General features: G+C 53.8%; 1 protein-coding gene across 2 annotated transcripts in view; it reads right to left on the bottom strand.

Moving 5' to 3' along the window:
- The window catches only part of SPTB (spectrin beta, erythrocytic), a 124,419-nt gene that overhangs the window by 40,472 nt on the left and 71,644 nt on the right, over nucleotides 1-12,303 (bottom strand). For both annotated transcript variants that reach the window (XM_060141392.1, XM_060141401.1), the window contains exons 3-13: nucleotides 10,649-10,800; nucleotides 9,202-9,375; nucleotides 8,130-8,221; nucleotides 7,658-7,738; nucleotides 7,245-7,360; nucleotides 6,760-6,872; nucleotides 5,749-5,936; nucleotides 3,841-3,958; nucleotides 2,598-2,756; nucleotides 1,372-1,674; nucleotides 271-421 (exon numbers count right to left, since the gene is read on the bottom strand). In XM_060141392.1, the coding sequence (XP_059997375.1) occupies nucleotides 271-421; nucleotides 1,372-1,674; nucleotides 2,598-2,756; nucleotides 3,841-3,958; nucleotides 5,749-5,936; nucleotides 6,760-6,872; nucleotides 7,245-7,360; nucleotides 7,658-7,738; nucleotides 8,130-8,221; nucleotides 9,202-9,375; nucleotides 10,649-10,800 (1,647 nt within the window). The remainder of the gene's footprint in view (nucleotides 1-270; nucleotides 422-1,371; nucleotides 1,675-2,597; nucleotides 2,757-3,840; nucleotides 3,959-5,748; nucleotides 5,937-6,759; nucleotides 6,873-7,244; nucleotides 7,361-7,657; nucleotides 7,739-8,129; nucleotides 8,222-9,201; nucleotides 9,376-10,648; nucleotides 10,801-12,303) is intronic.

Genomic DNA, 12,303 nt, shown 5'->3' with positions numbered 1-12,303 from the left:
CAGAAGCTGTAAACCTAAATTGTCTCTGCCATAACTTGAACTAGCAGAGAGAATGAAAGACGGAGCATGCCTTCTTGGTTCTTATAAATCCTTCTGATTATAGATGGCCAAAGCAGTTGCCTGTCCTCTGCAGAATTTTGCTATCCCTCAAACTTCTTTCTTGCACCATTAGTTGATGAAAGAGGCAGAATTGTACAACTAGATTTATCCAAGCTGGGGTGCTGGAGTGCTGAGCCAGAGGCCTCAACAGGAAAACACCTGTGGCCTCACCTGGCTCCTCAGTGAACTGAAGAGTGGCTGTGATGATCGCATTCACTTTGTCCCCTTGGATGGCGATGTCAGCCTCCATCAACTTGTGTTTTTGGAGCAAGTCCTCGACCTCCAACAAGTGCTTCCCGAACTCGGCAGACAAGAGGTGAGCCTGGCAAAGAGGACAGATAAGGTAGAGGGAGCGAGGAGAGGTGAAGAAACCCACTCGCTAGGAGAAGACCCCTCTGAAGGGAGCGTCCGTGGCGTGTTGGGGCCAGGATGAGTCAGATGCAGCTGGAAAACGGCTGCTGCTCAGCGGGAAAGAAGCTACAGAGCAGGAGTTCCCACTGGGGATGCCCATTAAAATCATTCAGGGAGGGCTTCCCTGGTGGCACAGTGGTTGAGAGTCTGCCTGCCGATGCAGGGGACACGGGTTCGTGCCCCGGTCCGGGAGGATCCCACATGCCGCGGAGCGGCTGGTCCCGTGAGCCATGGCCGCTGAGCCTGCGTGTCTGGAGCCTGTGCTCCGCAACAGGAGAGGCCACAACAGTGAGAGGCCCGCGTACCGCAAAAAAAAAAAAAAAAAAAAAAAAAAAAAATCATTCAGGGAGCACCTTTCAGGAGCTCAAGCCCTATACTCAGTCTCCTATGTGTGTCCCTGACTTGGGGCCTGGGCATGTGTATTTTTAGAAAGCTCTGTGGTCAGTCTGATGTGCGTCCTCAGTTGAGAGCCACTGCGGTAGAGGGAGAGGAGACAGACTTCTTGGTGGCTATGTGCCGGGAGGTCTGGGTTCCCACCAGAGTCAAATCGTGATTACCCAGAGCCTGATTCTCCAGGCTCCTGATGGATGTCTGTGTCTTCTAGGCCCTGCAGGTTGGCACCTGCGCTACTATGAACCCCAGATTTCTTGATCACGGGGAATACAGAAGATCTGGGCTGGAGCAGTGTGAGCTAAGCCGTTGAGAGGCGGATGCAGCCCGATGCTGTGCTGCCTCGGATTCTCCACTCTGACTCAGGGAGGTGGGGCTGGGAGGTGCCTATGGAAGCACGCTCCCATTGCAGGGCAGGTGCTGAAGCCCCAGGCGGACACGGGGGCGGGGGATGGGGGTGCCTGAGCCCACCTTGATCTCGTCCATCCAGTCGATGCTGTGCAGCATGTCCTGGAAGAGCTTCTGCAGGGCCAGCGTCTTCTCAAGCCTCTGGCGCCGGGACTGCAGCAGCTCCTGCAGGTAGCTCCACAGGCGCAGGACGTTGTCCTTGCGGGCCGTGATGCGCTTCTGGTCGTGGTAATTCTCCCGTTCCAGCTCCTGGGCCAGGTCCTCCAGGGCCCTCACCCGCTCCTCGTAGGCGGCTGTGTCCGTCTCAATGGCCTCATGCTTCTTCTTGGCGGCCTCCACAGCTGCCAGGTCGTACCCGAAATTATCCTGTCCCCCAGGGAAGAAAACAGGCAGCTCAATCAGGCTCCCCCTGGCTGGTCCCCAAACGCAGAGAAACAGCGGTTCCCTCCGGAACAACTGCTGGACGGGAAAGCCCTTTCCCAACGAGTTACTTCTGCCATCTTTTCCAGCCTATCTTATCAGAGCCAAGTTCCAAAGACTAAGTGTCTCACAAGAACCTTTACAAGAAGCTTGTGATTTACTCACTGTGCCATCCTTGTGGGTAACACTGGGTGAATATTACTAACAGAGCTCTTTCACCACCTGCTGGCATTCACCACCCTGCCTTGTGCGGACCTGCCCGATTCTGGGTAGGAAGGGGCTTCTCACTAGGAAACCATGCAGCTGTACACAGATGGTTTACCCCCATGCTATCTGGGGTACGTGCACACTCTCCAATTCTCTCAGAATGCTTGCTTTCCCCTTTCTGGATGAAAGGGGAAATTTGATTCCAAGCTCCAAGTGGGAAGGAACAGATGCTCTCATGGAGAATCAGTCCCGGGGTCAATTTTCAGCTAGTGAAATGTGACACAGCCCCAGAGGCCAGAGTCCAAGGGGCATGTCTGACACATACGAGGTGCACTGCTTTCCTCACATCCCCGGAGGACCACTGAAATGCCAGCCTGAACTCTGGCTCTAGGTGACGCCACTGGCTCATGTGAGACAGCTTTTGGGGCCATTTTTGGGTTGTGTGGCTCTTTCCTAAAGATGAGGCTTTGTCAGTCTGGGAGAGTTCCTTTTCAGGTGTGAATCTCGATCCGCCCAGTCACAGGGAGCAGGGCTGCGAGACCTGTGGAGAGGCTTATCCTGCTGCCGCCACCGAGCGACCAGCGTGGGCTCCAGCCCTGCTGTCTACGGGGGGCTCTGGAAAGCTCCCCCTCTCCTGCAACCCCAAGTGCGGCCCCCTTTACCTGGGCCACAAGCCGCTGGTTTTCATTGAGCCACGTCTCTCTCATGGCAGCCTTTCGGTCAAAGCGCCGGGCCAACTGCTCTAGCTTCTCCTGCCGGATGAGCTCCTCCCTCAGAGCCAGCTCCCGCCGGTACTCAGCTTCCTCCAGGCTTTCCCAGGCCTGCACGAGGGGCAGAGGAGAGCTCTTGGGATTTGGGGGTCCCGACTCTTTCACCCAACACTGAGCGATTTTAGGAATCTAGGCAGAGCCTAGATTAAAGCTCAGTGACAGCCTTTCAGCTTTCCTGTCTGGGCAGAGGAAAGATTCAGGGAGCACTGGTCATAACCGCCCAGGTCCCTCTTCTCCTAAATCTGCCTCAGACTCATGGTTTAGTACAGTGTTATTTGCCTCTGTGGGCGCTCAGTCAATTCCTGTTGGCTAAATGGCTACCTCCATTCCACTGGAACTTCCAGGTGGTGGTAGGCCTCCAAACCTCCGAAATGTCATAAGGCCTTTCCCTTCTGTTAAAAGTAGTCAATATTCTCCCAAAAACCTCAAGGTTCTATAGAGAATAGGCTATAAAACTGGCTCTGAAAAATGGACTCTGGGCATATGAACAGGGGGCTGAACCAGGGGACAGTGGGTAGAGTCTGACCTCTCAGGGCTAGACTTAGCACCCTCAACAGCCACAGGTGTGTCGTTAATAACACCACAGGACGTGGCCTGGCTTAACCCTGTCCTGGGACCATTACATGTGCCCTTAGGAGGAGCCCACTGGCAAACCCGCTGCATCCCCATTCTTACGGCAGCTTTGAGCTGGAAATGTGCAGCTACTGCCTCTTTTTCTTTTTTAATTTTTTAAATTGAAGTATAGTTGACCTACAATATTGTATTAGTTTCAGGTGTCTAACAGTGATTCAATATTTTTATAGATTATACTCCATATAAAGTTGTTATAAAATATGGGCTATATTCCCTGTGCTGTGCATTAAATCCTTGTATCTTATTTATTTTATACCTAGTACCTCCCCTTCACCTATCTTGCCCCTCCCTCCACCCCTGAACAGGGGGCTGAAGGGATGCTTGGTGGGTGGGGTCTGACCTCTCAGGGCTAAGCTCAGAGAGCACCCTCAATAGCCAGGTGTGTCATTAATAACACCACAGAAAGTGGCTTGGTTTAACCCTGTCCAGGGACCATTCCCTGTGCCCTTATCAGGAACTCAATCAACACACTGGCAACGTGAAATGGAAAACGTTGCTGTACCCGGTTGATGTCGGACACGAGTTTCCCATCATGGGGCGTGTACACTTTCTGATTGTTGGCTCTCATCCGTGACTGGAGGGTAAAAAGTAGGACTTCTAGATTCCCCTTCTCCTGAAACCTGTCAAGAAAAAAGAGGTAGGGAGATGAGTGTCGAGATTCCCACAGCCAGTTTTTTTTTTTTTCTTCTTCTAATTTTCTGGTCAGCCATGCATGTGGGATCTTAGTTCCCCGACCAAGGATCAAACCCGCGTCCTCTGCATTGAAAGCGTGGAGTCTTAACCACTGGACCACCAGGGGAGTCCCAGCCGGTTGTTCTTTTTTAAGTGAACATGGAACCCTGGCATCTTGGAGCTTGGATAGCAGAACACATTTCTCTTAAAAAAGTAAAGAGGATCTGCATAGGTTTACTTACCTGTTAAAAGATCTATCAATCTAGCATACTCGCCAGCTGAGATCTAATAGGGGATGAGTCTTTGCAACATAAACCAGAGAAAACAACTACTGCAGCATTTGCTTGTCATTTGCTTCCACGGAGGAATGGCTAACTGGACTGTTCTGGTAGTTCCTATAGGTATCAAGTTTTACTAATCCATACAAAGAAACTCTTCCCTGTTCTGCAAACAGTTGAAGGCTTTTGACTAGCTCTTTACTCAGTTTTTTGCGGAGTGAGTCAATAAAACCATGTATGTTCTTACGTGGAAGCAGCACTGTCCACGTAAGAAGATACTGCACCGAGAGCAACTTCCACCTGAGTACTAATGAGTCAGCTCTCCTGACAACAATGCAAAAGCCCAGATGCTTCTGAGAGGGGAGGAAAGGCTAGGCTCCGGGAGGACGTCAGGTGTAGGAGATGAGAACTGGCAACAGGATGGATTTCTGGAACCCAGGGTCCAAGCTCCAGGTAACTGGGTACTTTCCCATTTCTGCCCGTAGCCAAGTATTTACCCACTTCTACCTCCACCACGCAGTAGTCAGAGATCAGCTGGTAAGCAAGGTCCCCACCCTGAGGCCAGCCTAATTCATCTGCCTGCTCACAGGCCCTGCAGGAGGGCTGTGGCCTCGAGCACTGTCTACGCAGCCAGGAGATGCTACCCCTGTGTGCAGTGCCTGGTAGACTCACGGGGCATGTTATCTGTATTGGATTTAGGACTTTAAAAGTGGGTTAGTGTCAGGCCAGAAATCAGATACTTGTTTATAGTACATCCTAGACTCCGTGTCTCGCCTCTCCCTGCTTGCCAGTCATGAATGAATGAGCGGGGGAGGAACGAGGCAGAGGGTACCACCGATGAGCTAGAAATCTGTTTCCGGGGAGCTGGCCAAGCTAAGGGCGGGCGAGCTGGACTGCCCTGTGTCTGTGCGGGCGTGCGCGTGCACGCGTGTGCACAATTGTGTTTGCACGTGCATAGGTGCACGTAGGCCCTGCACACGCTGGAGTGAAGCAGAGGTCCCGAGAGGCAGACTGAGTGCTCTGCTAATGGATGAGCAGTGACAGATGGGAGAGAAAGAAGGATGTACTTGATGATCAACAAGGCCTCACGTGGAGAGCTCTGGGGCTGTGGATGCAGAGGTCATTACCAAAGAACAAACCCGCAGCTCAGTGCACAGAAGAGAGAGGAACTTTCCAGTACATTCTTTAAAGATACCCTGAAGTCTGAGATTTCACTGCTGCTCCCCTCCAGGGATCTGGGAAAGTGTTTCTTTGGCTATGAGCCAGGGGTTACTCAATGCCCACTGCCTGTAGGCTGACGGCTTGGGAGCAGGGAGACAAAACAGGATGAAGTAGGTGACAGATGGGCAGCTCTCTAACCTCCAGGAGCCGCCTCCCGGATTCCTTCTCCAGGCCCTCCAACCTCCTGGAGGTGGTTTCTCGGCCGTGATGCCCGCCCTCCCGAGTGCCCAGGCCCTTACTTGGGCGGCTTCTCCACGGTACGGTAGGTACTGAAGGCCTGCAGCTGCTGCTGGACGCCGGTCAGGGAGTTGGCGAACTTGCGGCTGTTCAGGACAGTGATGGTCTGCTCGATCCAGGTGAGCAGGTCTGAGGCCAGCCCGCTGTACTTTTCAATCATCTTCTCGGTCTCAATGGCGTGGTCAATTACCTAAGGAATCACCTTGTGACTCATCCTCGTCAGAAGGGCGAGGACGCCAGTGAGGATGCCGACCGGGACCACAATCGAGGTGGTCCTCCTCCTTGCGAGCCCTGGAGCGTTTACATTGGGTTTGTTCCCTGAGCCCAAGACCACTGCTGAGCAGGGGGCCGGACTGGAAGTGCGCCGGCAATGTCAGGAGGGACCTGGCTGTGCGCGGAATGGGAGCAGCTCCCCCCTCCCGAACCCTGTAAAAGACTGGAAAGCTGTCTGTGCTTTCCAATCCAGCCGCCAGAGAGGCCAAGGTCCTGTTTATTTAAGAGTGGGTATTAGGGATCGAAGGCTTCCTGGCATTGTCTTTGCTAAACACCAGTGCACGAAGATGAATGAGAAACGGTCCTGCCCTGGAGGGGCGAAAGACCCAGCCGGGGAAAGGACTCTGGCATGAGGGTCCGTACCGTGGGGTGGCTCCCCTGTACAGTCGGCTGCGGAGCCTAAGAGGCTTGAAATCACAATAAACTAACAAGTAAAGAGCCTGTTTTGTTCCTGTGGGAATGCTCGCGAGACATGGGTCTGCAGGTGGAAGGTCGGCTCAGAGCTAAGGGCTATGACCTTGTTCGGGACAGACCATCAACCTGTGTTGGAATTCAGCTTGGGAGCCATGAACCTGGTAATGCTTGGCTTCAGAGGAAGTTGGTGGGGGGTGATCTGCACCCTCTCCCACAGCTGGGGTCCAGACACAAAGCTCTTAGGGTAGAAAGGGAGCATCTCAGTCAAGGCCTGTGCGTGGCAAGCAGGGAAATGGTGACACTCTGGTTACGCAGCAGCTCAGTACCTTGCCAACGCGCTTGCCCTCCACTGCCAGCACCTTCATCTTGGAGAAGTAGTGGTAAAACGCCACCACGTAGGTGATGATGGATTTCTCGTCAGGGTTTTCTGTGAAGACATCTGCAAGGGGAAAGGGTGGGCTCTCAGGACCAATTGCAAGTTGGAAATGTCAAGCTCAGGGGGTTCATCTCCCTGTGTGTCCAGCACGAAGTTCAACTATAGGCACCAAGTGACAGGCGAGAGTGGAAGAGGAATCGCCTGTGATTTTAGTGAGAGGATGAAATCCATATTAGGACCACAAAGAATGAAAGAGGGGAAAAGGATGGAAAGACTACAGTGGGCCCCCAATCAGGCAGGGGAGGTGTCAGGAACCAGCTTGGGTCTGAAGAGCAGGCCAGAGCGGAGCCCTGGCCCGGCCACCACGCCCACGGCTCTCCCAGCACGGCCCACACTCCTCCAGGCGCCCTGACGGTCTCGTGGGCGCTGGCTCACCTTCAGGGTCGAGGAGCGGGATGATGCCCAGCTGTCGCTCAGCCACGTCGAACGCGTGCTCCAGGTTGTGCCGGGCGTTGGAGTCCTTCAGCTTATCAAAGTCAATCAGGTCGGGCCTGGGGATGAAGCCAGACTGTTAGAGGGCAGGGGGCATGGCATCCCCACCAAAAGGGCAAAGCCCCTGGGCAGACGCAGGCGGGTGGCTGAGCCGGAGAAGTGAGAGGAGGAGACGGGACAGAGGAGGGAGCTGTGTGAGGAAGGGGGATTTAAGGGAGGCAGGATGCCGAGGGTGAGAGGAGAAGGCGCCACGGCTGTACCATTCCTGTGACGCCTACATGTTAAGTGCAAGGTGTCCCAATCCCCCCAGGGCTCCCTGGCTCCCACAGGGGTTCCCGCTCCGCTCCCCCTCTTACCGGTGCTTGTGGATCAGGGCGTTGAAGGCTAGGCCATCCTTCCAGCTGGAGGTGAAGTTGGTGACATTGACATGGGGGTACCTGCATCCAAGAAAAGCATTCAGAGCTCAGAAACAGATTCTTCTGGGGTCCCTACAAGTGTGTGAACCCAGGGCCAACACCCAGGAGAGGAGTGGACCTTCCTGAGCCCCTTCAACAAGAAGGCAGCCGTTAAGGCACACAAAGAGGCCCCCTCATCAGGTGGGCCCAGGAGACTCTCGCCCCCAACAGACCCCACGGTCTGACCCAGGCAATCTGGGGACAGAATCCTGTATTCAGGGCCTGTAAGAATCAGGTCAGGATAGACTGGGCATCAATACATCCAAACGGATGTAGTTCTGGGTGATGGCGTCTGTGTCCCTTGGGGACGGCAATGCTTGGGAGGCACGGGGGGTGGTGAGGGACGTGGTAGTGGCTGGTCCCCAGGGCATACCCTGCCGTCTTCATCTGACACCATAACAGCAATGCGTCCTTAGCTGAGCGTGTCTCACGACCTTCCTGAGTCTGGACAACGATGTCCTGAATCTGTGGGCACAGCAACAAGAGAGGGAAGACTTAGATTTGCATCTGACCCAGCGCCTCCCTGCTCTCCCTGGAAGGCCTCCTCCGTCCTTCCTCCTCCGTAGCCGTCCATCCGGTCGCCAGCCCTGCAGCTGCCCCGCAGCCTGAGGCCCCGGGTCCTGGAGGCCTGTTTCCCTGCCTTGGTCACGTCAGAGGAGACCGCTCCAACTTGAAACTCTAAGGGGAGGCCAAGAATAAACAGCAGGATGGCCTCATTCCTCCTCAGGAGGTATGATGCCACCTGGGCCATGGAACGGCATGAATGTTGGAAGGTGCTGTATTTTGATGATAGCAGCTCCTCTTGCCTTTTCATCCTCCCCAATTCTGCTGTTATTACCGTTTCAGCGTACACACCCTCAGAGAGTGAGATTGGACACCCAAGACCACTTGGGTGAGATCTTCAGGCCGGGAGTTGTGTGTTATCTTCCTTCTCCCTGCCCTTCCCTCCTCCAACTAGGTTCTTTCTGTCCCCAGACCAGCAGGTGGAAGGCTCTGCTTTCCTCCCCTCGTGCTTTCTAAATTCCTTACAAATAAGCGACCTTGAATTTCAGGGTGGGAAGAGAAAAGCTTCTGAGTGAAAAACATAAAAGCAGATCTTCTGCACTCTTGCAATTTCTGAATCAAACTAGTTAAAAAACCAAAAAGTGACACATGTGGGGGGAAGGGGACGAAAGTAGGTCTTCCAGCCAGATCTCAGCCCAGCTACTAATTTCTATCCTCTCTCTCAAAAGACTACGCTATGGACTGAACAGCTCATCCTGAGCTTCCGCAACTTGGCGATGCACAGGATGGTTTCTCCTTCCTATAAGCATCGTCCCACAGGACGGGCTTCTAGCCTCCCAGAACGTGCAAACACTCGCACTTATTCACCATTTTCTAAGATTCCCAAACCCAGTCTGGCCCAGGGAAGCTCCCTGCACCCCCTCTGGCCCCCGGGAACCCACCTGGAAGCGGAGGATGATGGTCCAGATGAGGCCCAGGACCAGGCGGTGGTTGCCATCCACGATGTCGTGGGAGCCCATGTTCTCCAGGTGCACACGCTGCTCCTTCAGGAACTGCAGGGCCTTGTCCACATTCTCCAGGCAGTGGATGCGCATCTTCCCCTTCGTGGGCTTTGGCTGAGGGACAGCATTGCCCCGTGGGCATGGAAGAACCTCATGGTCACGCCTGGACCAGCTCCGGTCATCAGCAACCACCCTCCATGCCAAACTCCAACTCCCATGCTCACTCCCTGACACTTTTCAACCCCATCCTTTCAGCAAAGTTCAGAGGCTCCCTCTCTTGAGCACCCAGAGCTCTGCAAGTGGGCTGCATCAGTACTGTTCCTGGGTCTAAACAAAGGCTTCTGAGTGGGTGATAAGTGGCATTCAAATATAGTAACACAACAGGTAGTTCGTTGAGCACTTACTATGTGCTAGGCACAGTTCTAGGAGCTGTTTATTGCTGATTGGTGATAAGAGTGGCTTTCAGTGTGGTGACTGATAATGGGTCCATTCTGCCATCCAACCTCCTCCCTCCCCACCCCCAAACGGCCTCGGCCAAAGCTCAAGGGGCCCACCATTGATGAGTAACTGCATCATCTGAAGGTTTCTTAGCGGTAACTCTCTCTAGTGGGGTAAGAGGCATTCTTTAACTTCAGCCTGGAGTTGAAAAGGCAACTGATGAATGTGGTACCTTTCATTCAAACCCTGAGGTCTTAGGCTACTACCTCAGGTACAGGTATCGGTTTACACATGGGGGAAATGAGGCAAAGAAGATCCTGCCTCATAGGCCCAAGGTCATAATGGAAGTAACTGAGCAAAACATGAGTCTTGATCTGGTTCTCCTGCAGGGGCAACGTTACCACCGGGTGGGTTACAACTAAGAGGGCCTGTGATAAACTTCCACTTGTTAGAGTGATGGATACACAGGAAAATATCTTTCACACTTTCCTCCTCGTTCCAAGAAGGAGGCAAATTTTTCCAGCTGGGTAATGGGATATGTCTTAGCCTGCGCAAGGAGGCTGAGGGTGGGCCCACTGCAGGCCAGTCACAGATAACCAGGTGCCAAGAGGAGACAGTCAAGACCTCTGCATGGCTTCTGGGAGGAGCATGAAGGGGTGGGAGTGGCCAGAAGGAGGCAAGAAATTCTGAAATGCTTCAGCAAAATTAACAAATGTTTTGATGATATATTAGATGGAAAGCCAGGCATTTATGCTGGGACATATTTAGATGAACACGTTCAGAGAACCCAGTCAGCCACACGGACACCTCACGTCATTAGTACTGAAACCTCCCAAAAGAATAGGGAGAAACCCTGGAAGGCCATGAGAACTGGAGAGGCCCCCAGACCATGTCTGTCCTGAAGAGGGGACAGAGCACTAGCCACTGGGCCTGGGGAAAGGGGCTTTACCAGCATCTCTCCAGAGAGCACTTCCAACAGCCTGATAAGCATCCTCCCATCCCGCAGGTCCTTGTAGAGGTCAGTGATGCGGCAGGACACGCGCGCCAGGTGCGAGTTCACCCATTTTGTGAAGGTTTTCTTCTGAACGACTTCCCGCTCATCTGGGTGGGGAGAAGAGCCTTGGGTGAGGTGCCTGAGGTTGGCAAGGTCCATTGGCAATGTGACATGGGGCTGAAGGTTTTTCACCTTAACCCCAGAGTTGCCCCATCCCTGGCAGAGGAGGTCAATGTATCCATTCCATCCCCTTCTGAGGAGCATCTCTGACCAGAGCGTAGCCTTTTGGCTTCACAGGTCCACGTGCCATGACTGGGGCAATGAAGAGGTAACTTCCACCACCACGGTATCAAGACACCCCTAGTCCAGTCACCTGCTTCCCTGTGCGCATCTGAATGCCCTGGACCACTGGGCCAGCGAGCTCAGAATTCAATGCCAGGTTCACCCGTCCACCCGTCCAACAAATACTCCCTCTGCCTAGAATGCTCTCTCTCGGACCCTCCAGCCCTCACCCCATTCACCTAACTCCTAGTCATCCTTTAGGAGTCAGTGGAAACAGTGCTTCTCCGGGAAGCTTTTGTGACCTCTCGCCTAGGTTTTGTCTCTCCTTGTGTGCCCCGACCCCTGCATCTGCATTTCTCATTTCTCTCTCCTCATATTCAGATTAGTTGAAAGTCTGTCTTTCCTGCAAGCCTGCAGGCTCCTTGAGCCCAGCAAAATCTCTCTGTCTTGTTCACTTCTAGATCCCCAAGGCCTGGAGTCTGGCACACAGTAGGTCTCCAGGGCTGCACTGTAGCTTACCATGCGGAGGTTTATTCAGCTCCTACGCCAGGCCTGCTGAGACATAAAAGAACAAACTGCCTGCCCTCAAGGAGCTGCTGGCAGGTGGAGGAGAGAGATGCGCATGGAAACAGTGAGATCATGTGGAATGTGTGATCCATGTAGGCTGAAGGGTAGTGGGGGCTTGGGCTGGGGGCTGTGCATGGCACTAAGCTCTCCTTCGCTCCCGCAGAGTGGCAGGCAGGATTTTCCATCTTCAGACCCGGGAAGCTGACACGCCACCCCCAGCCTAAATCAGCCTCAGACCAAACCAAGCTTCCAGCCCAGGCTGTACCAGTTCGGGTGGGCTACCTTTTTTTTTTTTTTTGGTGGTGGTACGTGGGCCTCTCACTGCTGTGGCCTCTCCCGTTGCGGAGCACAGGCTCCGGACGCGCAGGCTCAGCGGCCATGGCTCACCGGACCAGCCGCTCCGCGGCGTGTGGGATCTTCCCGGACCGGGGCACGAACCCGTGTCCCCTGCATCGGCAGGCGGACTCTCAACCACTGCGCCACCAGGGAAGGCCTGGGCTACCTTTTAACACCTCTGTTAAAATATATACAGGGTACTGTAAAATAAATGCTGGTACCTATATGGTTAGGGCTGGGAAGCTTGATCAAGATGCTGGAGAGAGGACAGAGGCTGGGATAGCAGAAAGAACGGGGACAGGGTGAAAGAGAGAGAGAAGAGGGGCAGAAAAGATAGAAACAGGAAGAGAAGTTTGCTTTAGTGAACAGTCTGTGGCAACCTGCTTCTGGGCACTCTTGCGGAGGATTCTAGGCAGGAGATGACC

This window comes from Lagenorhynchus albirostris, chromosome 1 (assembly GCF_949774975.1).
Source record: "Lagenorhynchus albirostris chromosome 1, mLagAlb1.1, whole genome shotgun sequence".
Lineage (NCBI taxonomy): Eukaryota > Metazoa > Chordata > Mammalia > Artiodactyla > Delphinidae > Lagenorhynchus > Lagenorhynchus albirostris.
The sequence above is the reverse complement of the archived record's forward strand: the minus strand, read 5'-3'. Positions and strand labels throughout refer to the sequence as shown.